The 25,311-nt window shown below is 38.1% G+C and overlaps 3 protein-coding genes across 7 annotated transcripts in view; 2 read left to right on the top strand and 1 right to left on the bottom strand.

The window, feature by feature from the left end:
• Positions 1 to 365: 365 nt before the first annotated feature.
• On the bottom strand, positions 366 to 17,606 carry ERMARD (ER membrane associated RNA degradation). Of its 2 annotated transcripts, none has more exons than XM_042889532.1 (18): positions 17,552 to 17,606; positions 15,895 to 16,063; positions 14,659 to 14,798; positions 14,014 to 14,145; positions 13,062 to 13,151; positions 11,432 to 11,529; positions 10,716 to 10,852; positions 9,459 to 9,573; positions 8,913 to 9,015; positions 8,432 to 8,461; positions 7,663 to 7,731; positions 6,687 to 6,857; positions 5,812 to 5,895; positions 4,899 to 4,978; positions 3,952 to 4,080; positions 2,553 to 2,762; positions 1,548 to 1,661; positions 366 to 871 (listed from the first exon to the last, which is right to left on the bottom strand). In XM_042889532.1, exons 2-18 carry the CDS (start codon positions 16,061 to 16,063, stop codon positions 712 to 714), a joined length of 2,031 nt encoding a protein of 676 aa, XP_042745466.1. In that variant the 5' UTR covers positions 17,552 to 17,606; the 3' UTR covers positions 366 to 711. The 2 variants fall into 2 exon arrangements, with proteins under 2 accessions (XP_042745466.1, XP_042745474.1); XM_042889540.1 differs by having other exon boundaries at positions 14,044 to 14,145.
• Positions 17,607 to 17,628: 22 nt separating this feature from the next.
• On the top strand, positions 17,629 to 24,164 carry DYNLT2 (dynein light chain Tctex-type 2). Of its 4 annotated transcripts, none has more exons than XR_006182040.1 (3): positions 18,528 to 19,206; positions 19,305 to 19,360; positions 23,716 to 23,799. XR_006182040.1 is itself a non-coding variant. In XM_042889510.1 (3 exons), the coding sequence occupies exons 1-3, from the start codon at positions 21,269 to 21,271 to the stop codon at positions 23,824 to 23,826; spliced, it is 447 nt and encodes a 148-aa protein (XP_042745444.1). In that variant the 5' UTR covers positions 21,043 to 21,268; the 3' UTR covers positions 23,827 to 24,164. The 4 variants fall into 4 exon arrangements, 1 of the variants encoding a protein (XP_042745444.1); XM_042889510.1 differs by lacking the exons at positions 18,528 to 19,206; positions 19,305 to 19,360 and adding exons at positions 21,043 to 21,445; positions 22,228 to 22,386 and having other exon boundaries at positions 23,716 to 24,164; XR_006182042.1 differs by lacking the exons at positions 18,528 to 19,206; positions 19,305 to 19,360 and adding an exon at positions 17,629 to 17,807 and having other exon boundaries at positions 23,716 to 23,804.
• Positions 24,165 to 24,838: 674 nt separating this feature from the next.
• The window catches only part of PHF10 (PHD finger protein 10), a 17,359-nt gene continuing 16,886 nt past the window's right edge, over positions 24,839 to 25,311 (top strand). Inside the window, exon 1 of the mRNA XM_042879997.1 lies at positions 24,839 to 24,902. The gene's annotated coding sequence lies outside the window, so the exon portion shown is untranslated. The remainder of the gene's footprint in view (positions 24,903 to 25,311) is intronic.

Genomic DNA, 25,311 nt, shown 5'->3' with positions numbered 1-25,311 from the left:
TTAGAAAGGGGCAAGAACAGATTTTGGAAAAAAAACAAAAACCTAAAGAATCTTGTGTCCAACAAGAGGACAATTTTTTGTACCACAATAAATGTGTGCCTATGAGTATGTATGTTAGTATTCATATTTAACCTATATGAAATTAATTCATTAACTAGATTTGTATTGGGAACGAGTAGATGCTATTAAACAAAATAAACATTGTGCATGATCTGAGTCTGTTTTGAACTAATAAAAACAATCACACTACCAAGGAATACAACTTAACGCTAAATACTGTGCTATTCATTGTGTCTTAATATGTTGATCACAGTATTTGGTACCATTTCTAGTGTATTTCAGCAACATAAAAAAATCTTCTGGCATTTAAAAATTTTCAGAGTATTTATTCATATTCTTAGATACTTACAGTGTAATAAAAATCTTTTTTTTTTTTTTAAAACCAATCTACAAAATACATTATATACTTGAAGTAGAACATGCACCATCCTGACCTGGTTCACATTCAACCTTTTTCAGTGAATTTGATGAACAGCCCATTCCTCAGAAGCCTGATCTTAACTCTGCTGTCAACAGCCTTAGAATAGAAATAATGACTTTTGCATCCAAAATTTTACAATGATGAAGTTTGCTTTTAAATCTTAGACTTGACAAGCATGAGGACTCCAAAGCATTTAAGATATAACAACGTCCAAATAACATTAAAAGTATTTATGTAGCTGACTGTATCAATGTCAGCTTTCCATCACTGAATTTCCTTATTTTTAACAAAGCCTTATTTGTTAGCTGTATGGTTTCATCCCACTTGTTTTTCTCAAGGCTTGTGTATGTCACCAAGTTCTCAGCATACTGCAAGACTGACTTCAAAAACCTATAAGAAATAAAAAGAGAAGTAAAGCTCATTAAAAGGACATTAAAGGAGAAAAGGACCTCAATGCCTGACTTGAAGTTGCTACTTTCTCCAAACTTCCAAATTTCCCTCAGGATGACCAACACATTAAAGTTCATTCTACTTTTGGAAAATAACCACTCCTTCATTCCAACAGCAAGAAGTAATGATTTTCAGAACTGCAATTAAATACTGACATAGAAAGAATGCAATGATATAATGTGTAATACAATTTTCCACATACTGTTTTCTTTCCTTTCTCAGTCAAATGTTTCACAATGCAACTTGTTGTTAACTGACACACAAGGAGTAAAATCACTTAAATATTAAATACAGCTTTTATGCATTAACATTTTTTGGGTGTGAGATCATTTTCTGTTTATGCTAAGGAGGAGTCTAATCAGTAAAAAATGTGAATAATTGGACCATACATTTTCAAAGTTATTTTAGTCCTTAGCTAACATTGTATGAGATAGAACTGATGACTATAATTACAGGAAGGATGATAATGCACTAAGAGGCATGCTGTTTCTTTTCTCCTTTTTCTTTTTTTTTTACTTTTTTGTCTCCATAGGATGCATATTACAGATCAAATCTATTCAATTGGTTATGAAGAATGTATGAAACTTTCTATTTCTACATCACCTTATATACTTACTTTAGATACTGATGATAATCAGAAGGATTCTTCTTACAGACCAAGTGGACATTAACAAGTTCCAGAGTAATCAACACTAAGATGAGCCGTAACACCGGAGATAAAAACTTAATGCTAGAAGAGACAAGAGTAAAATAAATGAATTAAAATAAATCCAAATTAATCTGATGTCACTAATACAAAAAAAAAAATAAAAAAATCTCAGATTTCTAGACCCATACTAAATATTTGAGTATTTGATAGTGAGAAAGAACGCAAGAAGTCCATCAGCAAAGAGTAAATGAAATACCTAAATTATAAACAATACAGTAAATTGTGAAATCTCAAAACAAGAAAAAAACCCAACAAATTTAACTAAGACTTCAGAGGAAAACTCACCAGCACCTCTTAACCCAAGGATAATAAAATGGAGATCAACTGAGTTGCGAATATTCATTGTCCATTTAAGCTATGTTTTTTAAATAACGTGGTTTAATATTTTGAGGAAAATAAGTAAAAAAAAAATATTTTCCAGTTTTTTTGAAGTAAATTCATAAATCCTTTAAAAACACTTGTGAATGGGAACAAAATTAATGTAATCCTAAAAAAATCTCTCCAAATCTATCTAAAAGATACTGATTCAGGTATAATGATAAAAAGCAGCAGAACTGGAGAAGGTTGAGTCCTGAAACCAGTTTTACATTCTGTACTCAGGTAAAACTCAAATGCCATTTTTTATGCTTAAGCAGGAAAATTGAGAAATTAAAAACATAGTCTTAAGCGACACTTTCATTTTAAAGCTTAAGGAAAGTAGTGTAGTAATGATAAAACCATCCATTGAACTGTTCCCCAAATTGAGATTTTCTGCTATTTCACTGGGTTGACACTTAACTCTGAAATGATCAATGAGAACACATGAACACTGTGTATTTAAAACTTGTGTGACAAAACACTGAAAACTAGCAACAGCAGCATGCAACTTTCTCATAAACGCAGCCACAAAGTAGAGAGAAAACATCAGCCAACCTGTTCAACATTCGTAGATAGTTATGCCTCTGGCAAGAACGTAGAGTCTTTTCTGTCCACTGTTGGTATCTCAACTTAATGCTGGCAATAACTTGTTCAGACACTTGATGGCACTGTGTGCATATTTTACGGAGTACCACTAACACTTCCAGAACAGGTCTTGGAGAATAGAGTGTGCTAATGTGCCTAGCACAAAGTTCTAGCAACAGTCTTCAAAATAGAAAGTAACTGTTAGTTTCAACCTTTTGCCAGCTGGATTTAACATGAGATATATTTCATATCAGCTGTAGTTTGATATTTGTTTTATTGTAGTTAATGTTTTAAGTTAAAAAAACCTAAAAACTCATTACTCTGACAGAAGAAGTATGGATCTCTGTAGAAGCAGTGACTGTGTTTTCTATCACTTTACATAACATAATTTAAAACCTACTGGTGATGAATATGTTTCCCATTTCAAATTACAGAAATAGAACCACAATAAACAAAAATGCTTAGCCAAAACGATACATCAAGCACACCAAATCAGAGCACTGTGGTTTAGGCCTCCCACAATATTTCAATTCACAATGAATTAGCATCCACCAGAATAAAACCTAATCAAGCAAATGGTATTAGTTAATAGCCACAGCAGCGTACGGTCTTCCGGGCAGAACAAGTAGCAGATTTAACATCTCTTAAAACACTGGCAGTGAGGCCAATGTTTTAATCAACTGCACACTGGATAATAAGTTGTTAAAGCAACAAAATATCTTTCTTCTGTCATTTTCTAATCTGCAAACACAATGCATCACACAGCACTTTAAGCACTCTGCTCTTACAGAAGCATTTCTTAATCTCCCTCATGCCAAAATTATCTGAGACAGCAAAACATTGATGACTAAAAGCAGAAAAATCTTAAAACCATGTAACAATTTACTAATCAGGTTTCTTTTTAATAAATGAGAACAAATGCAGACTGATGGGCAGTACGTAGAAAGCATACAGCTCTTATAAACTGAGCGGTAGTAAACAGAAGGCATGCAATTTATATGAATAACGCAATGTGTACCACCCTCTTTGCACTATCCTGCCCACATCTCTTACATTTGATTAGGTGCTTCGTTCCAACATGTCAATTGATTCGCAAGTTTCTTAAGATTGCCACCAGAGTATCAAGTAAAAGACAAGTTGTTTTGATCATCCACACTCCACATCGATTATATCTGGAACCTCTAAAATGTACCTCTAAATGTACCTCTGAATGTACCTCTAAAATCTGATCACAAGTGTAACAAGGAGTTTTCTATTTCAGAATTTTGTTACTGAAGATGGAGAAATGAATAACTTTGGTTTGAGTGTTCTTGAGTGGTGATCTGCATGTACAAGCTGACAGCAGAAACCAAGAAAAGATCAAACTTACCTCTCTGTTGCAACAGTACTCATTGGGTCATCTGAATTATAGAAGTTACAGGGCAAATACTGCTGCAACTGAGAGAGAATTTCAGCCACCTTTAAAACTAACATACTAGCTTCAGTATTTCCTTCCAACCTCAAAAAATAAAACAAAGAAGTACAATTTGAGATGACAACACTATGCAGTACTTATTTCCTAGGTTGCACAGATCAAAACGCAGATATTTTGGACAGCAGTGTATCTGATATCCACTCTCACTTTCTGCTATTTTAGTTTTCCCTCCATCTTATGACTTTCTTTCTTCAATTAAAAACAGTCTTTTGTGTTCTGTCTTCTTAATCACTTTATTTTTTCACTTATTCATTAAAATCCTGAAGCATACTAGGAATATGCCTGACACATCGTATTTTCATCTCTTAGCTCTACATCAGCACAATTTCTCACAGAGATAATAATAAAACTGACTTTTTCATTTTTAAATCACAAAAGAATGTTGTACTCTTTCATCTATCTAATATCTCATTTAAAATCTGCCATTAATTCAGCTACTACTTTCTTGTTCCAGAACAAGCAATTATTTTCTGTTTTATATCTAGTGACCCATCTTTTTGTTTTTGTTGTGATGGGCTCAACATCTAGCGTAATTATCTAGCGTAATTTCTTAAGAGCTCCTTCAATATCTCTTCACAAATAGAACAGCTACTCAGTTTTGTGTTGGTTTCAAAGGGCTCCAACGTTCTCTTCCAGATAGCAGTGTTTGCAGTTTTTGCAGTATCTTTTGGCTACAGATGCATACAACACAGATTAACTTAAAAAGAAAATGAAGGAGTCTTCCCACAACCCCTTTGGTGTCTAAAATCTTACTAGTAAGGAATCTGATGAGACTTTTAATCTCAAACCCTGTTGTTCATATGTTTTTGAGAAGTATCTTTTCTAAAACAGCAAACACATACCCTTTAAGTGTTTGAATTTGTTCCTCAGTCACTGTTGGTAATTCATGCCACAAGTGAATGCTCTTCATACATTCTAGCACCTAAAAATCATGAATGTGTTATGAAAAAACTTTATGCAAAGTACAGCCTTAGACAAACAGGACAACATACAGGACAATATATTTTATTTTTCTTAGTAGCAATTTTAGCAAAAAAAAAAAAAAAAAAAAAAAAAAAAAAAAAAAAAAACCACAAAAAAACAGACAGAAACACACGGTAAATTAGTTGTTTAGTAGTTATAATTTGTAAGCCAGCACAAATTATTAAAATTATTAAGGTCTATGTTAGGGCAAAAATCCTTCCATGCTAAAATATCACCTGAAGAAACCACTCTACTACTCTTTCTTTCCTTCCTTTGACATTAAAAAAAAAAAAGCCTTTGTAAGATATAATTCAAAAGCTGTCTAAAGTGAGTATTGTTTACTGCAAACCCAAATCAATAAAGAACATCTTCAAGTAGTTCATGAACTAATTGGCTGAGAAATACTGTGGCACTAAAAAGCAACCTTTTCTACACCAAGAAAACTTTAAGTAATTGGCTTTCATATAACAAAAATGTTAGTTGTGGTAGCCCAATCCAAGATTTATACAGTACTTAATCCTTGTCAGGGGCAAGAAGATTAAGAAATCCATAAAGCAGCAACCGTTCAGGTAAAAATAAAGCTATACAGTGATTTGAGCAGGAACAGCACATGCTGTATGTCCAGCCATGTGCTTAGTTACTTCTCAAAGCCTGAAAATTCATTAGGAAAAAAAAAGAGTTATGTAAAATTCTCACTTTTTAGGACCACCAAAGTTTGAAGACAGCAACTAAGACTATTTTTAAAGATTCACAATTTTAAGGACTAAAACGCTTTCAGTTGCAAGGACTTACCTGTTTCTTAAGTCTGGAAATTGGATGAAATCGAGAGCGGTAGCAACTTGCACAGTTCATCAGTGGCTTTATGATCAAGTGTTCCTGATTACAAAATACAAGTTTCTTTAAACTGTCCCAATTGTGAGCAGACCTAGACTTATGCTTATCTGTATTCAAGCCACCTACAGTACTGAAGTCAAAGACTTCCAAATTTCTGAGAGACTAATGCAGCAATCATCAGTTCAAAGCTCAATTTCTCTGACATTTTCCATGTACAAAAGCTGGCAGTAGCTGAGAGGTAACTAATTATGTACTTTCTCAATGCAGCAGCATGAAAATCATCTTTAGAAACTGAAAGAGCTCTAACTAATAAAACTAATAAATAGAAGATTTATCTCAAAGGTTGCTTTACCAGATTGAAAGTAACGGCAAATATGAACAGGAAATTTGGGGGAGTAAATATAATAGTAGTTAACATTACAAAACATGTACTGCTAGACAAAACGTGTACGCAATAAGGAGAGTTAACAAATCACATCTCCATTTCTAAACTACTTCCATTACTTATAGCATGTCAGAGAGAAATAGATTCTCAAACATTACATATCTCTCTAGGTAAGCTACGGTTGTTCTATATAAAATGGACTAACTACCTGAAGAAGGATTGATTAAGCAAACAGATTAAGATACAGTAAGAAAGGATAAACATTTGGAAAACTTTCTGCACTTATTTCACTGCAATCCTAGAAAACATGCTTGCACAGATTTTCACTTAGAGGAATATTTCATTTCAATGGAAAGCTGCTGTCAAGAAAGATGTAGTCATAAGACACTATAAATCGCATCTGTCATCCAACTGCTGACTCTTCTGAAAGCATAATATTGAACCCTACCTTAAAAGCAACCATGTCTTCATCCGAGAACCTGCAGAGTAATGTAATTGCAAACGCCACCAACTGATTGGCTATTTCTCTGGGAAATGCTTTTAGATTGATCTCTCCATGGCTTAAATGGTCTCTTATGCGTGGACCCTCCTGGTGGTTCAAGAAGTCCCAAAGAAATTCCTGTGGAGATATACACCAATAGAGGTAAGCATACAGAGCATCTTCTAAAAGGTAAAAATGCATTTGTATCCATAAGAAAAGGTCCCTTTAGGCATAGAAAACAACGCAACTATGCTCATAAAAAAATAAAAGGGCAGTTAGTCCACTGTGTTAGCTTCTCAGGAAACTTGAAACTGACACACAAACTATTCCATGAACGGCAACAACAGATTTTCTCTGATTTTATGTTGCAAGTCCTCCACCACCTTGCTGCCTCTGACACCCAGTGCAGTGAACTTATATCTTTCTTACTGCCTCAAGAGACCTCTAAATTCAATACCTCTATTTTTCATGTTCACAGTCTTAGGTGGCAATATGTAGGGTGTGCTCTGGCAAGCTTGCAGCTATACTGTTGTATGATCTGCCTACCTAGTACAGGATATGCCCCAGAAGAAACTGAAAAACAGTTTAGCTTTCCTCATATGAGGCATCTGTTTTTCTTCTACTCTCTTCAGCTAATCTTCAGAAGTTACCACAGACAACTCATAGACCTGAACATTTCAGACAGAAAGACATTTAGATTCTAACCAAATGTAACATGTCAGGTACTACTTTGTATCCTTCACAATGTAACAGCAACAAGTTTCTGATACTACGCTTCTGGAGACAGGCAACAAATGACAAATAAATACGCAATCATAAATACACTGCTAAATTTAGGAAAACAAAAACAAACCAACCAACCAAAAAAAAAAAAAAAAAAAAAAAAACAAATAAATGAAAAACGCAAAATAACAACAACAAAAAGAATGTTCAAAACACTTGCCATAGCAGGTTCTTCAAGAACTGAAGGAAGCTGATTGATTTCTTCATTATCCAAATGCTTTGTTAGCATCTAGGAAAAGTCATTTGAAGAGAAAGCTTTTATTGAAAGTAAAAAAAAATCAAAGGAAAAACACTTAAGTAATGAGATTTTCTAATATTAAAGTAATTATTTCAGAGTTGCTTCAGAGTCAAGGTGCCTATTTGTTACTGACAGACTGAGACAATTCAATAATAGCCGTAGGACTTCTGCTTGCAAGGTTTATTTGTATTTATTTTGAATAACTAAGTCTACCAGAAATAATTGTTTCTTTAAGATGAAGAAATATAAAATAAAAACATATAAATAAAATAAAAACACTTAAAAGAATTTGCCCAGAGAAGTTGTGGATGCCCTGTTCCTGGAGGTGTTCAAGGCCAGGTTGGATGGGGCCCTGGGCAGCCTGGTCTAGTATTACATATGGAGGTTGGTGACTCTGCCTGCAAAAGGGAAGTTGGAGCTTGATGAACCTTGAGGTCCCTTCCAACCCAAGCCATTCTATGATTCTATGAAATTAAGTTCTGTTCATTATAACTTGTATGATTTTGTTATGTTCTGAAGGATTCCAAATTTAAAGTATATTTACTGCCCATCATTTTCTACTTGGAAAAATTTAGAAATAGTGCCTTATCCAACTCAACTAGTAAGTATGTTCTGATCCCTACTAATGAGAAACATGTAAAAGTTTAAATGCTGACACTGCTATGAATTTAAAAAATAAAATCAGAAATACCTCATCAAAAGTGGTGTAGAAAGCAGAAGACTGGAATAGAAAACATTATTTGATTATTAATAGAAAACAATTATATAGACATGTGAGTGAATAAATCTAAGTTCAGTATACTTGAGATACCAGAGGTGCATGAATATCAAATAAGCCCTTAAAAAATAAAAAAGAGTGTATTTGATTTTTTTACTTTTTTTTTTTTTCTCCAAATAAATGGAATGTGATCAACTTTCCTCCCTCAAATACCATTCTAGAACACTAACCTTGAAGTACTTTTTCAGACCACTTTTACTGGCAGGCATCTTTTTTCCTTATTTTTTAGTTAAAAAGAAAAAAAATAATCATTAAAATGTACTACAAAAATGTAAATTACGCTCTACTAATTCTCAGATTTTGAGAAAGGAAAAGCTAAATTTAGACACTGTGCTACCACAATAACTACTCTGCAAATATTGCTAGCACCAACTGATTTTAGACAGAAATTTACCTCAGCTGTTAGCAATCTATTAGGACAGTTATTAGTTGTAGTGAAGAGCAATCTAAGTCCAGCTTCCAGCTGAGGAAGTAAGAGAATCACACAGTCAGCATACCTGAAAAAATAACAGAGAAACAATTTCTTCTCCCTCACTTATAAATACAATCCAAATGAAATCTGAGATCCAGGTCAAAGAACCCAGAGCAAAATTTCTTGTTAATGATAGCATATGAAAACTAAATGACTTTATGCACCCAACAAAAGCTGACCCCCTAATTCAAATCAGCTCAGGGATGACACTAACTTACAAAAACATGAATGGACAAGGAAGATGAAAAATACTTATTAAAACAAACAAACAACCTAAGCACTCTAATACATGAAGAGCTGTTCCCATTCGCTTTGTAAAGCACTTCTCCTCAGCTACATCTTCTGCAGATTCAACAAAAACTTCTGGAATCTACAAATGCTGCTGGCTAATTTTCTATGAATCATGAATGCCTTCAAATAAAAATGTAGAAGATGAAAAACAGGAGGAAAAAAAATATCAATGATTACCTACTTTGCTTGAAAGCTGTTAAAGCAGACATCCAAAATGGTAACATTGTTCTTAGCACAAAGTTAGACACTTGCAGTAGCTCTTCCGCTACACAAAGTGTTTCATGATTAAGATCTGCAAGTTAGCAAAATAGCATTGATAAATTACATACAATCTACGGTTTCCTAATTCTTAATATTTCATTGCAAAGATTACTTCAGCATAAGCTATTCAATGCATTTCCAATACAACTGTAATGGTGATAGAAAGATCAGAAGATCTTAAGATCTTAAGATCAGAAATTGAGTTTATAGGGTTGCATTTCTATTAATAATGTAAAACGACACAGTAAGCACAGTTAAAAAGTCATGGGTGCTTTTTCCTGAGACTACGTAGTAACTGCTCCAGTTTCTGTTCAGCTGTTCTCCACCAGCTTCAAATACTTTTGAAAAGTATAGTCTACATTAATAGAATCAGTGTGACATTGTTCCTATGTTATCAAATTTTCTGTACTGACACTTAAGCTGGATATGAGCCAGCAGTGTGCTCTTGCAGCCTGGAAGGCCAACTATGTTCTGGGCTGCATCACAAGAGAGGTGGCCAGCAGGGAAAGGGAGGTGATAGCCCTCCTCTACTGTGCCCTTGTGAGGTTCCATCTGGAGTACTGTGTCCAAGCCTGGGGCCTCCCTCCAATAGGGGAAGGATGCAGAGATGTTGGAAATTTTCAACTGTTGATATACAGAACTTTTCCTGAGGTAAGTATCAGGATACTGAAGATATGTAACCATACTCTCTTTCACCACAACCTTTGCTGCAAGATGCAAAGTACTCCTGACGGGACCCTTGCTGCTAGAATCCACTGATTCTGGAAAGAGTTAAAGATTTTTGAAAAAAACAAAACAAAAACAAAAAAACAAACAAACAAAAAAAAACAAAACTAGCTGACTATTAAAGGAAGTGAGTTCTCATCATCAAAACATTGAAACATATAGCTGAAGTCTTTCATAAGCTGCACTATTAACACATTTCAGCATGTTACATCTATTTTAGAATTCAGTATATTTTGTTTTGTTAATCAGTACAACAGTCTATATATTAAAAAGTTGTCTACGGTGTTTACAAGCACAACTGATTCACCTAAAGACATTATTATATATGTATCTTACCTAAAAGATTCAGTCATCTAACTGGAAAACACATTACTTTCAATAGCACTTCTAGACAATGAAACAATAAAGAACATAGTAATAAGTAATGACTAAAGGTTAAATACTTGCCTGGAAATGCATCAAGATCCTCTAATCTAAAGAAGGTCACATAAGGTCGATGTACTAAAACATATTTAGTTTTCAGAAGATATGTCTGTAACAACTGACCCAATCCTGCAGTTAAAAAAAGCAGCATAGCACAATATCTAGGGAGAATATTAAAACATATTAGAAAAGCTAATACAACAAAATCTTTTACAAATAATCCACATTTCTGGGTTAGGGACAAAGGTTTCTTTTGCTCTTTCAAACAAGATTCAGTCCGTATTTCACCCACCCCTTTTGGGTAAAGGAGCTAAATGATTAATTGCGTTTTACAAGCATGATAAAACAATGTGGAATAAGAAGAAAAAAAAAAACAACTCTTCGGCTGCTGCTGCTCCTCTTCCTTTCCTATTCTTCTGCCTTTTGTTTTGATTTATTCCTGACTGCCCAGACCTTACATTTTTTCATTTTTCCTGACAGAAAAGACACACTGTTTCTAAAGCTGATTGGTTTCATAATGGCTGAAGTACTCTATGGAAATCTAGTTCCAAAAGAAGTGGTAGCAGCAGCAGGACAAAATAGAGAAAACTGTCAGGATTCTGCCAAAAGCCTTACAGAATGTTTTTGTTTTTGTTTTTTTTTTTTTTCTTTTTGTAAGAGTAGCAAGTTTTATTAATCAATTCTCAAGCACTGTTAGCCTGACTGGATGAGAAAATAAGACTTTTTTTTTAACAACTTACTTTGCAGGAATTTCTTGTGGGGATGCAAACCCATGCCACAAAACATTACGAAGATTCAGACCATACGGTGATCCAATGAATATCCTGAGTACATCCATCTAATTAATAAACAAAGTGATTACTACATGAAGAAATTTATTATTTATTACTTCGTGTCTTGCCCTGACAAGAAATTCAAGAAATTATTGAGAAACTATAATATCTACTGTCAAGACAACTGGCCACAGCTTGTCATAGTAACTGCAACTCATTATTTGGAATTCCCATTACTCTCTGAAAGGAAATCTTAACTTACTCATACACGCTATAGAATACAAAACAAAAAGAACAAAACTGCTAAACATGTCAAACAGTTATGACAGGGAAACAAATTAATTCAAGTTGAGCTTTTACTTATCATACTATAAATCCACAATAATTTAGTATGAATTAACATAAAAAAGAAGAATCTGCATTCAAAGTTGTATTCCCAGTATTCCATTGGGAAAAAGGAAACTTTTTAATAGTAAGAATTAATCTACTCCACATGGAACTACAGCTCAAGGCATAATCCTTACAAAACTACTAGATTGGCTAACACTACACATCCAATAATTTGTCCTTGTATGGGAACTACTGAGTCACGGGCTGAACCTCTGATTGATCACTTGAGGCGAGCCATGAGTCAGCCAGAGGAGCACAGCTGATGGCAACTGGCCTTCTAGGCAAGTGCCTCCTAGACCTATTTAAGAGCTGGCTACCAGTAGGGAAGGATCTTGTCTGGAGATCCCTCCTTCTGGTGTTTTGTGGTGAGCTCAGCATAAGGGTAAGCCTTCCATTTATTCTCTCTTATTATCATAGTCCACTTTGCCTAACTCTCTTGTTTATTTTGTGATTGTAACATCTTGATATCCATTGATTATACAGTCCTTAAAAAAAAAAAATATTGTATTTATAGAACAGTATAAAAGGGACCATCTCCTCTGCTTACACAAGAAGGTAAGTGTCTTCAGAATTTTTTATTATTATTTGCAAATGGCAATAGACAAACCAGTTTCCTCTATTCACATAAATTGCATTGTGGTCAATATTATAAAGTGTTTTACTACAGTGGTGATGAAAGGGAAATTATCTTACAAGTAACTGCCACTGCAAGACATATGTTCTCAAGTTGCACAACTCAAAAAGAGGCAGACAACATTGTGGCTTGCTTACCCCCTTGCCAGATATGGGACGTTTTAAGTATGTGGTTTTTTCACATAGAAAAGCAATTTAAAAAAAATTATGGGCTACCCTTTAAAATTATTTCAATTTACAGAATCACCAAGGTTGGAAAAGATCTTCAAGATCATCCAGTCCAACCATTCACCTATCACCAACAGTTCTCTCTAAACCAAGTCCCTCAACACAAAATCCAAACATTCCTTGAACACCTCCAGGGTCGGTGACTCCACCACCTCCCTGGGCAGCTCGTTCCAGTGCCTACAATTATAATATTCACTATTCACATGTATGTAATGGAAGTCTTCCCAACGTATTACAGAACTTGAAACTTTTCCTTAGCACAGGCAAAGACTATGACTGGAAGCCAGGCCAAGAAAAAAAAAATTCAGCTCAATATTTGTTATTGATTTCAGAACTATGCACTTACTACAACTTGTCCAAAAACAACTGCAAGCTGCTCAGAAGCAAGCAAATCTCTTAGAAGGAAGGGACAATCTTTACCAATCAGTAAATGTACCTATTGAAAAAAAAAAGTAGAAGTGATTATAACATAAATAATTCAATATATTTATTTGTATTTCAAGCATAGACCTTGACTAATTTCACCCAATAAGCTTTTTCATTGTTGTAAAATCACTAATCAAACATAACCCACCAACTGAAAAATCTTTCAATTCTAAAGTTTCACTACAAATTAAAATCTATGGCCTGCATCAGAGAAGAGTGTATATCCTATTTGACGTTCCCATGGTTATGATATTCACAGTACCTACAGGCACATTCTTCTCTCTCCACTGCTCCAAGAAAAAAAAAAAAATTAAAATTGAAAAAAGCAAGAAAGCAAGCACAACACCATGTAATTAAGGGAATTTTTAATTACTTCAAAAATTCATAACCCTTTCAGACTTGGAAAAAACTGTATTTCTAGATGTGAACCTTTTGTCTTCTGCCCTTTCCTCATAGAGACTCAACAACCAGTTACTCTGTCTCATCTATGGGCAACATACTCTGACAAGAAAGCAAGATGGGGAGAGGTAGGAAGGAGGTGATTTCCCCAAGAACAAAAAAACAACAGGTGTTCCCTTTTCCCTAGCCTGCATGCCAACCTTAGCAGTGGTGGCACCTTTGTGATTTATGGAGTAAAAACGGAATCGATCCAGTTGAAAAATAACAATGAGAGTGTGGGGGGAAAAAAAGGAGGAAAGGAACTGAGACCAGTTAATCAATTCCAACATTTGTCTTCAAACATTTGTGCTCACATAACACACAGTACTATCACTGAAGATGTGGCCAGGCTGCCACACACCATCACACTACAGGATAATCTCCCTTTTGTGCAATTAAATCTAAGAATTTATTCTCATCTTATAAAACCAAACCTGCAATTGAATCTTCATAGTGGCACTTACATCACCCAAAGCTCTCTCCAAGCACGATGTTAGTTTCATTAATCCAAGAGCAACTTCTGTAGATTGGGCATATTGTAGAACATCAAACACTTCAAGAAATAACTGTGTGATTTGGGAAGGGGGGTTGGAGAGAAGAAGAGTGTTGAATTACATATTCAGAAGGAGAAATCAAAATCACACAAAAAATATGATCTAAATATTCATATGCGGTAGTCACTATGCAAATACAGAAATAAAACCACGCCGAGGTGATCAAACTGTGGATGATTGAAGGGTTACTGTCCACACCTCCTGTATTTTCAGTCAAAACTTATTTAGTACAATACATCTAAAAAAAACTAACAGTGACTTTGCATAATAGTATTTGATATTAAGCACAGACCAGTAGGTCTTACAGAAAAAGAAGATACTACTATCTTTGGTTAGAACAGACCCTATATGTATATATAAATATATATATCTAATTACTGAGTCAGGAAAATTAGAAGTGACTATATAAGAGAAGGACAATTAGAAACACATTTTGGATTGTTGATCTCTTTTGTGTGTTCTTATGAAAAACTTCCAACAGGAGGTCATGTGCCAAAATACAACTGTCAACAGATATTTCCATACCTCTGCGTAGTTTGTCCACTGGAACCACAATGCATACTGAACTACAAATTTGTCCTTGGTCAGAGATTTGAAGTGCAAATTAACAGATTCACATACAGGTCCAAGAGATCGTATGCTTTTTATATAATCCACACTTCGGTCTTGAATTGAAAAATGGGATGTGGTTAGAACCAAACTTTCTGAAGGTTCTATATTTTAAAAGTCATAACAAGTAAAGCCTCCAACAGTCTGTATATACATTTAGCTCAAACATTTTTATCTCTGTTAGTTCAGCACAAGCAGTAAATTACAATTTACTGTCCAAAAGAACAGACAAATGAACTACAGAAAAGTGCATTGTAAAACCAGATTCAAATGCCTTCTCCAAAACAAAACTTAATATAAGAAAACACAGAATTGAAGTTCTATTTATGTCCTAATATAACACATCTAATTATGCTCAATTTTTATTGAAAGTGGAAGAATCCACTAGTAAAAGAGCGCAGCAATTGCACATAACCAAGCTGGAAGCTACTGCAGGCTTTGAGGTCTTAATCAAGCAGCACCACTTACATCCTTTAAAGAATGCAGATTGATGTGGTACCCTACAGAGTGGTATAACTGCTTCTCTTGGGTGGCAAACTTCTCCTGACTCATGGAAAAATATTGCCCAGGGCAGAAATATCTACCATTTTGACCACTTCAGCAAATTAGCAAAAGCTTGCAGTTTGGCAAATGAACAATCAGTTCATCAGAATAGAAACATTTTGTTCTGCTTAAAAAAGCATAATTATAAGCTGTTCTATATACAGAAGGGAGAACAAATAATACTTCTGTACAAGTGAAAGATGAAGAAAAGGAAACAAAAACAACAGTAGCCCTACTGATGACTCCCAGGTGTTTTAAATTTACTGCAAAAGGCATAGAAAGAACATAGAAGAAAACAAGTATGAGCCATGAGAGTGGCAAACTCCTTACGTACAAGCAAAAGGACATGGGAAACAAGAATGGGGAAACAAAAATTGAACTATCTATGTAGCACAGATTACATGGATCTCAGGAGTCATCTATAACCAAATACTAGAAATGGATAAAACATTTAAAGCTCCCTGTAAATAATAAATGTACATATTCCAGCAGAAAAGCTAACGCTATACCAAAATAAAATACTACAACTAAGTTCTGAGTACTGTGATACTGTAATGAGATTCTACATCAGCTGTAAACATCTTTTCATCGTATCAGAGTAATACCAACCTGATTCAAGATAATGCACGTGCTCTGTAATAGATTGCCAACATACTTCTCCATTTTCAGACACAATATTATTAATATCATAGATGTCTTTTTTCTCAAAGCCAAGTTTGCAAATCACATAATGCACAGGTGAAGAAAGACAAGTTGTGACTGAGTCTGATGATGCCATCTGGAAAAGGAAGGACAGAATCACTTTTATTTGAATAATTTCAGTTTGGTATTGTATGGGAACTGTTGAATCGTGGCCTGAACCTGTGATTGATCACCTGAGGTGAGCAATGACTCAGCCGAGGAGCACAGGAGGAACACTGCCGGAAGGTGGAGCCTGGCTTCATCTCTCCTAGACCCATTTAAGAGCTGACTACCAGTGGAGAAGGATCTCTTCTGGAGATCCACTCCTTACAAGTTTCATAAGTGAGCCCAGAATACAGGTACCCATCTTATCTTTTCTGCTTTGGTGTAATAACTGTGTAGCAAGCTCTCTGGTACATCTCATAACTATAACATCTATACATTCATTGATTGTATAGGTATATTTCAGATGCATTCTACCTACCATACTAATCACAAGGAAGAAATTCTTTAGTCAGAGAGTTGTGAGGCACTGGTACGGGCTGCCCAGAGGCTGTGCATGCCCCATCCCTGGAGGTGTTTAAGGTCAGGTTGGATGGGAGTGTGGGCAGCCTTAGCTGGCTGGGGGCAGCACGGTCCATGGCAGTGGGTTGGAACTGAGTGGGTGCTGGTGTCCCTCTGACTCAAACTATTTTGTATATAAGGGGTGCTCTGAAACAGTACCTCCTATTTCGTTGGCTCATAATGTCAAAAGTGGATGTTGGTGGTATGGCAGTCTAGGTTGAACCTTCCCACCAATATTCTGCTATGTTTTGTTGCTGCGTGACAGAAGGCAGCAGAGGAGTAGTCTGACCAAATAGCATTTGACATGGAAGTGCATATGAAGAAAGGGAGTGGAACTGAATTCCTCTATGCAAAAAAAAAAAAAAAAAAAAAAAAAAAAGTAAAAAAATAAAAAAAAATTGCACTCACTGACATTCATCAATGCTTGCTGTTCATTTATAGAGACCAAACAGTGGATATGGGGCAGTGGGTGGTGCGTTTCAGCAGTAGTGACTGCAACATGAAAGCCAAGCCACATCCTGGACAGCCATGCACATCTGTCACACCACGAAATGAAACATCTCAATCAGCTCATCCATGCTAACTGGCTACTGGCAGTGACTATATTGAAAAATCGTGCTTTGAAGCTGCAAATGTGTTCTATCAAGCAATGTTATTGCACCCTTTGTCTCTGCTGTAGCTTTCCTAACATAAATAAGAAACAAATAGGAGGGATTACTTTCAGAGCAATCTATGCAGACAGACTGAAGATCACCGCCTGCATGTGAGCTCTGCACACCCCCTGCTGCAATCAGGTGCCATCTGCTGTACCCAGCCTGCTATTAACCTAAGATGGCCGCGAAACATCGTTCGACAAACGCTTAATTGGGTCCTTCGCTCCGGATTTCACCGCCAGAGCACCACGCGAACCGCAGCAAACTCCGCTGCGCAGAGCACAAGGGACGAGGCCTCGGGGAACCCCGCAGCGCCCGAGAGCGGAGCGCTCGCACACCCGCACCGCGGCGGCCGTCACGGCCATTACCTCCGCTGCTGCCGGGCCCTCCCGCTCAACGTCACGGCGCGCTGCCGGAGCGCAGCGTCACGCCGGCCGCACGCGAGCGTGGCCGCTGCTCCCGGCGTTGGGAGCAGAGCGGAGGTGCACCCTCCGGCCGACCCCTCCTTGGGAAAAGCGGCGCTGCCAGCTGGCAACCATGGAGGATTCCTCCAACGTGTCGAAGTTGTCCGCCACCGCCCACAGGCTAGGAAGGCGGCGAACGAGCGTGTGGGATAGAAACACCGTGAGCGGCCGGGCCGGGAGGACGGGTGTGAGGGAGGCGTGGCGGTCATCGCGGCCGCGCCCGCGAGGGGCGGTGATGGCCTCCGGCAGTTCTGTATGTGAGGGACGAGCGTGCCCTGTGCTTGGAGAAATACTCCGTTTGTGTAACTTTAAAGCAACTCTTGTTAAAGCTGCCCTAACAACAAGCAGTATTTCGTTCACATGAGCCGGCAGTGTGTGCCCCTGTGACCCAGAAGGCCAATGCGATCCTGGGGTGCATCATAAAGAGAGTGGCTGGCAGGTCAAGGAAGGTGATTCTCCTCCTCTGCTCTGCCCTGGTGAGGACATGTGGAGTACTGTGTGCAGTTCTGGGCTCCCCGGTTCAAGAAAGACAGGGAGCTGCTGCAGAGAGTCCAGCAGAGGGTCACAAGGATGATAAGGGGTCTGGAGCATCTCCCTTATGAGGAAAGGCTGAGTAACCAGGGTCTGTGCAGCCTGGGGAAAAGAAGACTAAGGGGATTTTATCAATGTTTATAAAAATCTGAAGAGCAAGAGCTATGCGGTTGGGGCCGAACTCTTTTTGGTGGTGCCCAGCAACAGAACAAGCAACCTGGGCATACACTAAAACATGAAGTTCTATATATATATGAGAAAAAAATTTACTTTGAGGGTGACAGAGCACTGGAACAGACTAGAGGTTGTGGAATCTCTTCTAGAGATCCACCTCCATCCACCTGGATGCTTTCCTGTGCAACTACTGTCCAGAACCTGCTTTAGCATGGGGTTGAAATAGATGATCTCCAGAGGTGCCTTCCATCCCCTATAACTCAGTGTTATCCTTCATTTTGTGAAATGCCAAAATCTTTGTTTTCTAATCATAGTGATATTCATATGTCCAAAACTAAGCTTCTCCCAGAGTCCAGGAATACAAAACAGGCTTTAGTACAGGCTTTAGTAGGTTCAATGCAAAATCAGTTTGTGTGGCTCTGATAGATTCTTTCAATGAAGGCATAGATACTGCATAGAAATGTAATCACAACACAACATTGTGCTACATTTTGGAACCCCATGCTAATGCACATGAAGAAGCAAATGGTAAAATTCAGTGTTTGTATTGTGAAATACAGTAGTACGTTTCCTTGTTAGCCCTTTGGATGTCTTAGTTACTGAATTAATGAAGTTAACACCTGTGGAGAAACTGTTAGATCACATCTTGAACTGGTGATTGAGCACCTGGTGAAGGGGTGTGGTTGGCCTAGGGAGCATAGGCAAATTGACCAGAAAAGGTGGATCCGTGGTGGAGATACAAGATACCCTTGGCTCATATAAGAGCCAGACACTGGAAAGAAGGCATCTTTTGGACCTAGGCTGCTTCTTGTGAGGGAGTGCTGCAGTAGCCAGAAAGCTCCTTCACCTGTTGGGTGAGTTCTTTCTGTAAATAACTGTTGGCTTACCTATGAATGCCTTACCTAGTATTGCCAAGAACCTGTCAAAAACAATTTCAATTCTTCATGAGCAGAACAGCACTGTATAGAGATGACGTTGGTGATATCATTGGTAAATGGTTTCTTGCAGGTAAGGAAATGTCTGTGGAAGTTTCTGTTATTACTGCTAGCTGTTAAACTTTAGGTAATAGCACTATTTGAAGTCACACACTGTAGATATGTTTTCTTTTATCTACAATTGTAGAGGCTGAAGATTTTTGTGAATGGTGTTCAAATGTGTTATCAATGAATTGCTTTTTAGATTGTGACTGCTTTCACAGGTTCAGTTCCTTTGAAATGGTTTGGGATGCTCATGAACTGGCTCAGATAACAATTTATTAATATATATATTAATATATATATATATTTGTGTGTGAATATATATATTGTATGTGTGGTGTGTGTGTATGTGTGTGTATATATATATATATATATATATATATATATATATATAAGTCCTCTTTTAAGAAGACCTGCAATGAGCAGGTAAAGGCTAACTCTTCAGAGTTTTGAGTTTCAGATTAGCAGAGTCCACAACCTGAGTGGAACTTGTCTACTTACGTCTTAGTGCAGTATCAGAACTTTTTAGAGCTCAAATTGTTGACATTAATCTTTTTTTCTAGAGATATTAAATACTTTCCTGGATATTTTCCTGTTCAGCATACTGTAGGGAACCTGCTTTGTCAGGGGAGTTGGATGTTGTGACCCCCCTCCCTCCGAGATCCCTTTTAACGCCTACAATTCTGTGATGTGGTAACAATGCTTGCAGACAGTTTGCATAAGGGCTGCCAGTATCCTAAATAGCTTTTAGCAGAATTAATCTAATGTTAAGGAAACAGGAGATATAGGTGTAGGTAATGTCTTTCGTGTTAACATGGCTAATGTTTAAGTGACATCATAGAAACTATTTTGCTTCCCTTATTTTCAGACTCCTCTGGCTGAAATACTTGTGAGCCTCTGAGTAATGCGTCTTCTCAAGAAAATTGTACTACATTTTTGTGTTACCCATGTTTGTTCTATTTGTTCTGTTCCTTTTAGCGTAAGCCCTTCACTGTGGTTTTATACCCTCTTCGTGCTCTCTCCTTAAAGGTAGCTGGTAACTTTCTCTGGTTTAAATTTTCTCTGTAGTCAGGAAGTAGAGCGAGGGACTGAGGAACTGGGGATGCTGGGAAGTGGATACAAGGTAGCTGGTGTGGATGACCGCTGACTGTGGCTTTTGTTGCAATCTCACTGGTTCTGTGCGCTTTTGTCATCTTACTGTTCAATGGTTGTTGTTTAAGCCAACCATGGGAGACAGCAGGTGGTGACATCAGTATGTATCATTAGACCTGCAGCTTGTATTTGTGGAAGGCCAACTTTGTTTTTGTATTGAAGAGAATTATGTTACAGAATCTGGGTGAGGAGAAGATCTGGATCTTCAGAGTTCTGAGGACTCACAAAAAGAATTGCTATCCCGCTTTTAAGTTCCAATCAAAATGACAAAGCTTGCACATTGAAGTACATTTTAAATTAGCAGATGAAGACGTTAACTCATAAAACATTTGCTTAATAGGACAAGTAAAATTTCCTAGTAAACAAACCAAATGTGTATTTTAGGTTTTGTGTACAATGTTTGAATGAGAATCTTGAAAGTCTTGAGCAGGAGTTTGTGGAGTTTTCCTCTAAACCCAAAATGGATTTTGGGTAGTAGTATGGCATGTTTTTTTGTTGTTTTGTTTTGTTTTTTTGTTTTTTTTTAAGCTGATATTAAGTACAAACTTAATTTTAGTTTGTGTAAAAGAAATGAAAATTGAGCAGAAGGAAAGTACTATTCTACTTTTCAGTGAAGGTAGTGGTCTCAAAACAGCCTGAAAAAAAATCTATGAGTTTTCCATGACACACTCCTAGACTGTTTTGTTGTTGTTGTTCCCTCTTATCTACTCCCACAAGATATTTTCTAGAAGCCATTAAACACTAGATCATTGATATGTAATGCAGTTTTTTTTTTTATTTTGCACAGATGAAAGGAAAGATGAAGCTATCAAATTATGAAGGCTTAGCCCCTATGAAAGAAGAGTGTTTTAGTGGTTCATCAAAAACTACTGCAAAAATAAAATATCTTAATACGTACAGACTGGAACCATATAATAAATTTCAGGATCGGTTAGTAAGAGACAAAGCTCAAGCAATATTAATGGTATAGTATTTTTTTTATGAACTGTCTTTTTTTTTTCCCCAATAGTAGTTTGTGACTGTATAAGCAGAACATTGGAAGTTGCTTAAATATATGCATAGGTCTTAGCAGGCATTGTTTTGGCACACATGTAGTATAAATGTGCTCTGTTCTGCAAGGTGCAGAAGGCTTTCTGCAAGGTAGTCACAAAGCATATGCTGTTAACATGGAGCTGAAGCTCTTTGCACTCCTTCCCACTTCTTAAATGAAGTGAGATACAGCACAGTTCAAAGTAGCCTGATCTCCAAAACATCCAGATAACCAACTTGTGGAACTATGCTTCAATTATTTCTAGTACTATCACATGAATTGCGTAAAATATTTGATGTCCTCAACAGTCTGACCAATGTGTACAAAAGATAAGCAGGAAAAAGTGGGAGCAGTTTGTTAAAATGTAGCTGTTAGTGATACCTTGAAAAGCTACAACCAACTCCTGTAATTCTGAAGACCTGCCTTCAACTGGTATTTGCAGCACTCTCTTCCAGTGAGGTGTCCCCGAAATTTGGAGATAAATAATACGCCCCTGTTCACTGAATGGAGATAGGTTGGACGTATTTAATTCTTTACTTTCAAAAAATAGACAAAACATTTTTTGAGTGAAAGTAGTGCAGCATTTCCTGTTTGTGAGCATCATTTCTACTTTACGGTTTGTTTTACTATTTTCTTTTAAAGAAAATGCCTGTAAAAATTTCTTGCAAAGGACTCCCAGGATGAGAACTAAGATCTTTCAACGTTGTTTTTGATAGAATAAACTTCAACAAGCCAAATATGATGCAGATTCTAGTCCATCCTTGTGTGCTTCACTCTCAGAAGAAATATTAAAGGCTACAAAGGAAATGGGCTTTGACCGTTATAAATACGTGGTAACAGTGCTAATTGTGGAAAAGGCAGGCCAAGCAATAAATGTGAGCAAACAAATTATTTATAATATCTTTTGAGAATTGAAAACAACCTTTAGAACTGTATGTTATCTCCTTGGCATTATTCTATATTCAACAAAGTAATGAGAAGTGGGCTTGCAGCTGTCAGGTTCCATACTTGTATATGGGGTTGGATTTCTTTAATCTTAATTTCTTTTCTTCTTCTTTTACTGAGGTCAGTAACAGTGGTAAAGCAGCCCATGCATCTCTGTCAACCAGATGTTTCCACTCTGCCCTATGCCAGTATAACTGTGTGAAGGCAGTGAATATTTCTTTTTTCCAGCGAACGTTGATTTCCAGTTGGGTCACCGTATGCAAGTGCGAAATGCAGTGCAGTTGCTGTAGCATGGGGTGACGTGGAAAGGAATAGATGCCAACAAAAGGAAGGGAAACTGTTTTAACTGCACGTGCTGCCAAATGGATGCTGGTGGGACCACAACTTGATAAGAGTGATCTGAGCTTAGTACACCCAAAGCAAAAGCATTTCAGACTGCAATTTTCATGTGTAAATTTGCAGTGCTGTAAGCTTACTTTGGCATTCTGTGCTCTTTTTGGTCTCTTCCTGAATGCTGAAGAGCACTTGTAGTTATGAGTGTTGAGCATCACCTCTTAACACCTTGTGTCTTTCTAAGATGAAATCATGCCTTGTTTCTAATGTACATTGTGAAACAATATTTGAAAGGATGCTGTCTTCAATCTGTGAAAGGCCTTTCTCTACCCACGTTCCCAGTGCTGTGTCACAGTATGCTGCTTCTAAATCTGTGCTGTGTGGGTGTGGAGCTGTAGGATGTGATAGTTTACTCAAATGCTCCAAACTTTTTTTTTTTTTTCCATGAAGAATATGCTTATTTCAGCAATCAATTTTCACAGTTTAGATTTGAAATGAATTCTACAAAAAAAAAAAAAAAAAAAAAAAAAAAAGTCAAGCTCAGAATAGCTGCAAGTATACTTGAGTAAGCTGCTGCTAGAGGTGGAGGGGAGCAGCTACTTCTTAGCTCACTTTGTTGCCAGCACTGGTGTCTCTTGGCGTTATGGTCCAGTATGCTGAAGTGCTGTCAAGTGAACATGACAGAGAACTGAGGTTTTGGTGTAGACATGTTTGGGTCTGTTGTGGTGGGGTGTTTAATGTGAAGGAAGAATATGCATTTTAGTATCAAATAGCACTTGTTTGTTTTCACTATCATTGTGCAGTTCTATTCGTAGCTATCATAATGCAATTATATCAGAGCTTGTGAGATGCTGTGTGTTCTTCCAAAATATAAAAATAGTGTTATGAGTAACTTCAATCATAGCTTTGCCTTTTCTTTCCTTTAGGTCGCCAGTAGATGGGTCTGGGATGTTCAAAGAGACACCTGGATTTCGGCTAAATATGAAACTGAAACATTTATTGCACTGGCTTTGATAACAGCTTGTTATTACGAGTGACACTCCCAAGATGACGCACCTGCTTCTGTGCAGCACAGTACTTGGTATATTTGAAAATTTTCGGAACATCCGCTTACCAACAGCATCAGTCCAAAGTCTAGCACAAAAATAACAAACCTGATGTGATAGTTGAGAAAATTTTGACCACTTTGCTTTGTAAAAATAACTTCTGAAATGTGTAAGGTTGAGTACATATGGGCTTCGTCTGTTGTAGCACTCTGCTGTGAAAGTCGGAGCAACTGGTGGAAAGTTGAACTTCAGCAAATTTTGAATGCTGCTTGTCTGTTGTGTGCATTGAGTTGTTAATGAATACTTACAATAAATTGTAGGTAATGGTTCTCTTGAGTGTGTGCTTTTTTGAAAGAGAAGGCAGTGCGTTTTTTTTATTTTTATTTTTTTTTTTTGGTTTTTTTTTTTTCGTAGCTTTATGACAAAATGCCAATTTAGGTAGAAATGTTAAGGGGGAAGCCATCTTTTGCGTGCTTGATTTGTGTGAATTTCCACGTATGCTCCTGCAAGGGGCTGAGTTTGGTTATTAACATCCTTGAGTATTAGTCTTTTGCTAAGTACTACTTACTTTTGCTAAGCAGGGCTGAGGCAGGTGGGTAAATGCTGAATTCAGCAAGCAGCTTCTCGGGGCCAGGGCAAGAGGACACCGTGCTTAGCAGCATGGCTATTGATAACGGGCTGTAGAAGGCAAGCACAGTGAGAGCTAATAAGGCAGACCTGTGAGGCCCCCAGAGAGACCTGCTTTTAGAACTGCGGAACGTGGGATGGAAGCGCTGACACCATTTCTATTGTTATGAGCTCCACGTAAATGTTTGAGGCTGTAGGTTTTACCCCTGAACGTGCCGGGGCTGTGCGTACCGGCCGTGCGGAGCGCTGCCCGAGCCGAAGGCTCAGGCAGGAGCGGCTTCGTTGCCGGCCGTGCGGCAGCTTCCCCGCCCGCCGCGGCGGCCCAAGGCGGGGGATTGCGGTCCCCGCGTGGGAGTGGCTTCTCGCTTTGTTCTCCGGTGCGGTGCGGGCGGGGCTGCGTGCGGGCCGAAGTGCAGCGCGGACGGGGGCTCTCCTGCCAGGTACGGCTGCGGGAGCGGCGCCGGGCGCGGCCGGAGGGGGTGCGGGCTGACGGCGGCGCGCTCGCTCCTTCCGCGCAGCGGCGGGGCCGGCTTCAAGCGCCCTCCTCGGGGGGGAGAGCGCTCGCACCGGCTTCCTGCGAGTGCTCCCCCCCGCCCCCCGTACACCCCTCCTGCGCTGGTGGATGGTTCACAAACGTAGCTCGTCCCCGGCTGACGTGCCGGAGACGGAGCAGCCCAGCCCTGCCGGGGCCAGCTCCCGCGCCGGACGGCGGCGGCGGCGCTCGGCGCCCACCACGCCCGGGGGATGCTGCCCCTGCGCGCCGCGCTGCTGCCCAAGCGCTGCCGAGGCGGATCGGCCCCGCGCTCGCGGCTGGGCCGCGCGGCCGCCCGAGCGGCGGCGGCTGCGGCG

The sequence above is a fragment of the Lagopus leucura genome, unplaced genomic scaffold (genome assembly GCF_019238085.1).
Source record: "Lagopus leucura isolate 7727_CA_CO unplaced genomic scaffold, USGS_WTPT01 Super-Scaffold_73, whole genome shotgun sequence".
Classification (NCBI taxonomy): domain Eukaryota; kingdom Metazoa; phylum Chordata; class Aves; order Galliformes; family Phasianidae; genus Lagopus; species Lagopus leucura.
This window is presented reverse-complemented; position numbering and strand designations above follow the sequence as displayed.

What these genes read in the sequence shown, in the direction of transcription:
- DYNLT2 (XM_042889510.1), top strand. Translation starts at nt 21,269, where the DNA reads ATGAAAGGAAAGATGAAGCTATCAAATTATGAAGGCTTAGCCCCTATG. An exon ending in AAGCTCAAGCAATATTAATG is followed by an intron (nt 21,446 to 22,227) that starts GTATAGTATTTT and finishes TGTTTTTGATAG; the next exon opens with AATAAACTTCAACAAGCCAA. An exon ending in AGGCAGGCCAAGCAATAAAT is followed by an intron (nt 22,387 to 23,715) that starts GTGAGCAAACAA and finishes TCTTTCCTTTAG; the next exon opens with GTCGCCAGTAGATGGGTCTG.
- ERMARD (XM_042889532.1), bottom strand. Translation starts at nt 16,063, where the DNA reads ATGGCATCATCAGACTCAGTCACAACTTGTCTTTCTTCACCTGTGCAT. An exon ending in AGTGGACAAACTACGCAGAG is followed by an intron (nt 14,146 to 14,658) that starts GTATGGAAATAT and finishes CAAATCACACAG; the next exon opens with TTATTTCTTGAAGTGTTTGA. An exon ending in CCACAAGAAATTCCTGCAAA is followed by an intron (nt 10,853 to 11,431) that starts GTAAGTTGTTAA and finishes TATTCTCCCTAG; the next exon opens with ATATTGTGCTATGCTGCTTT.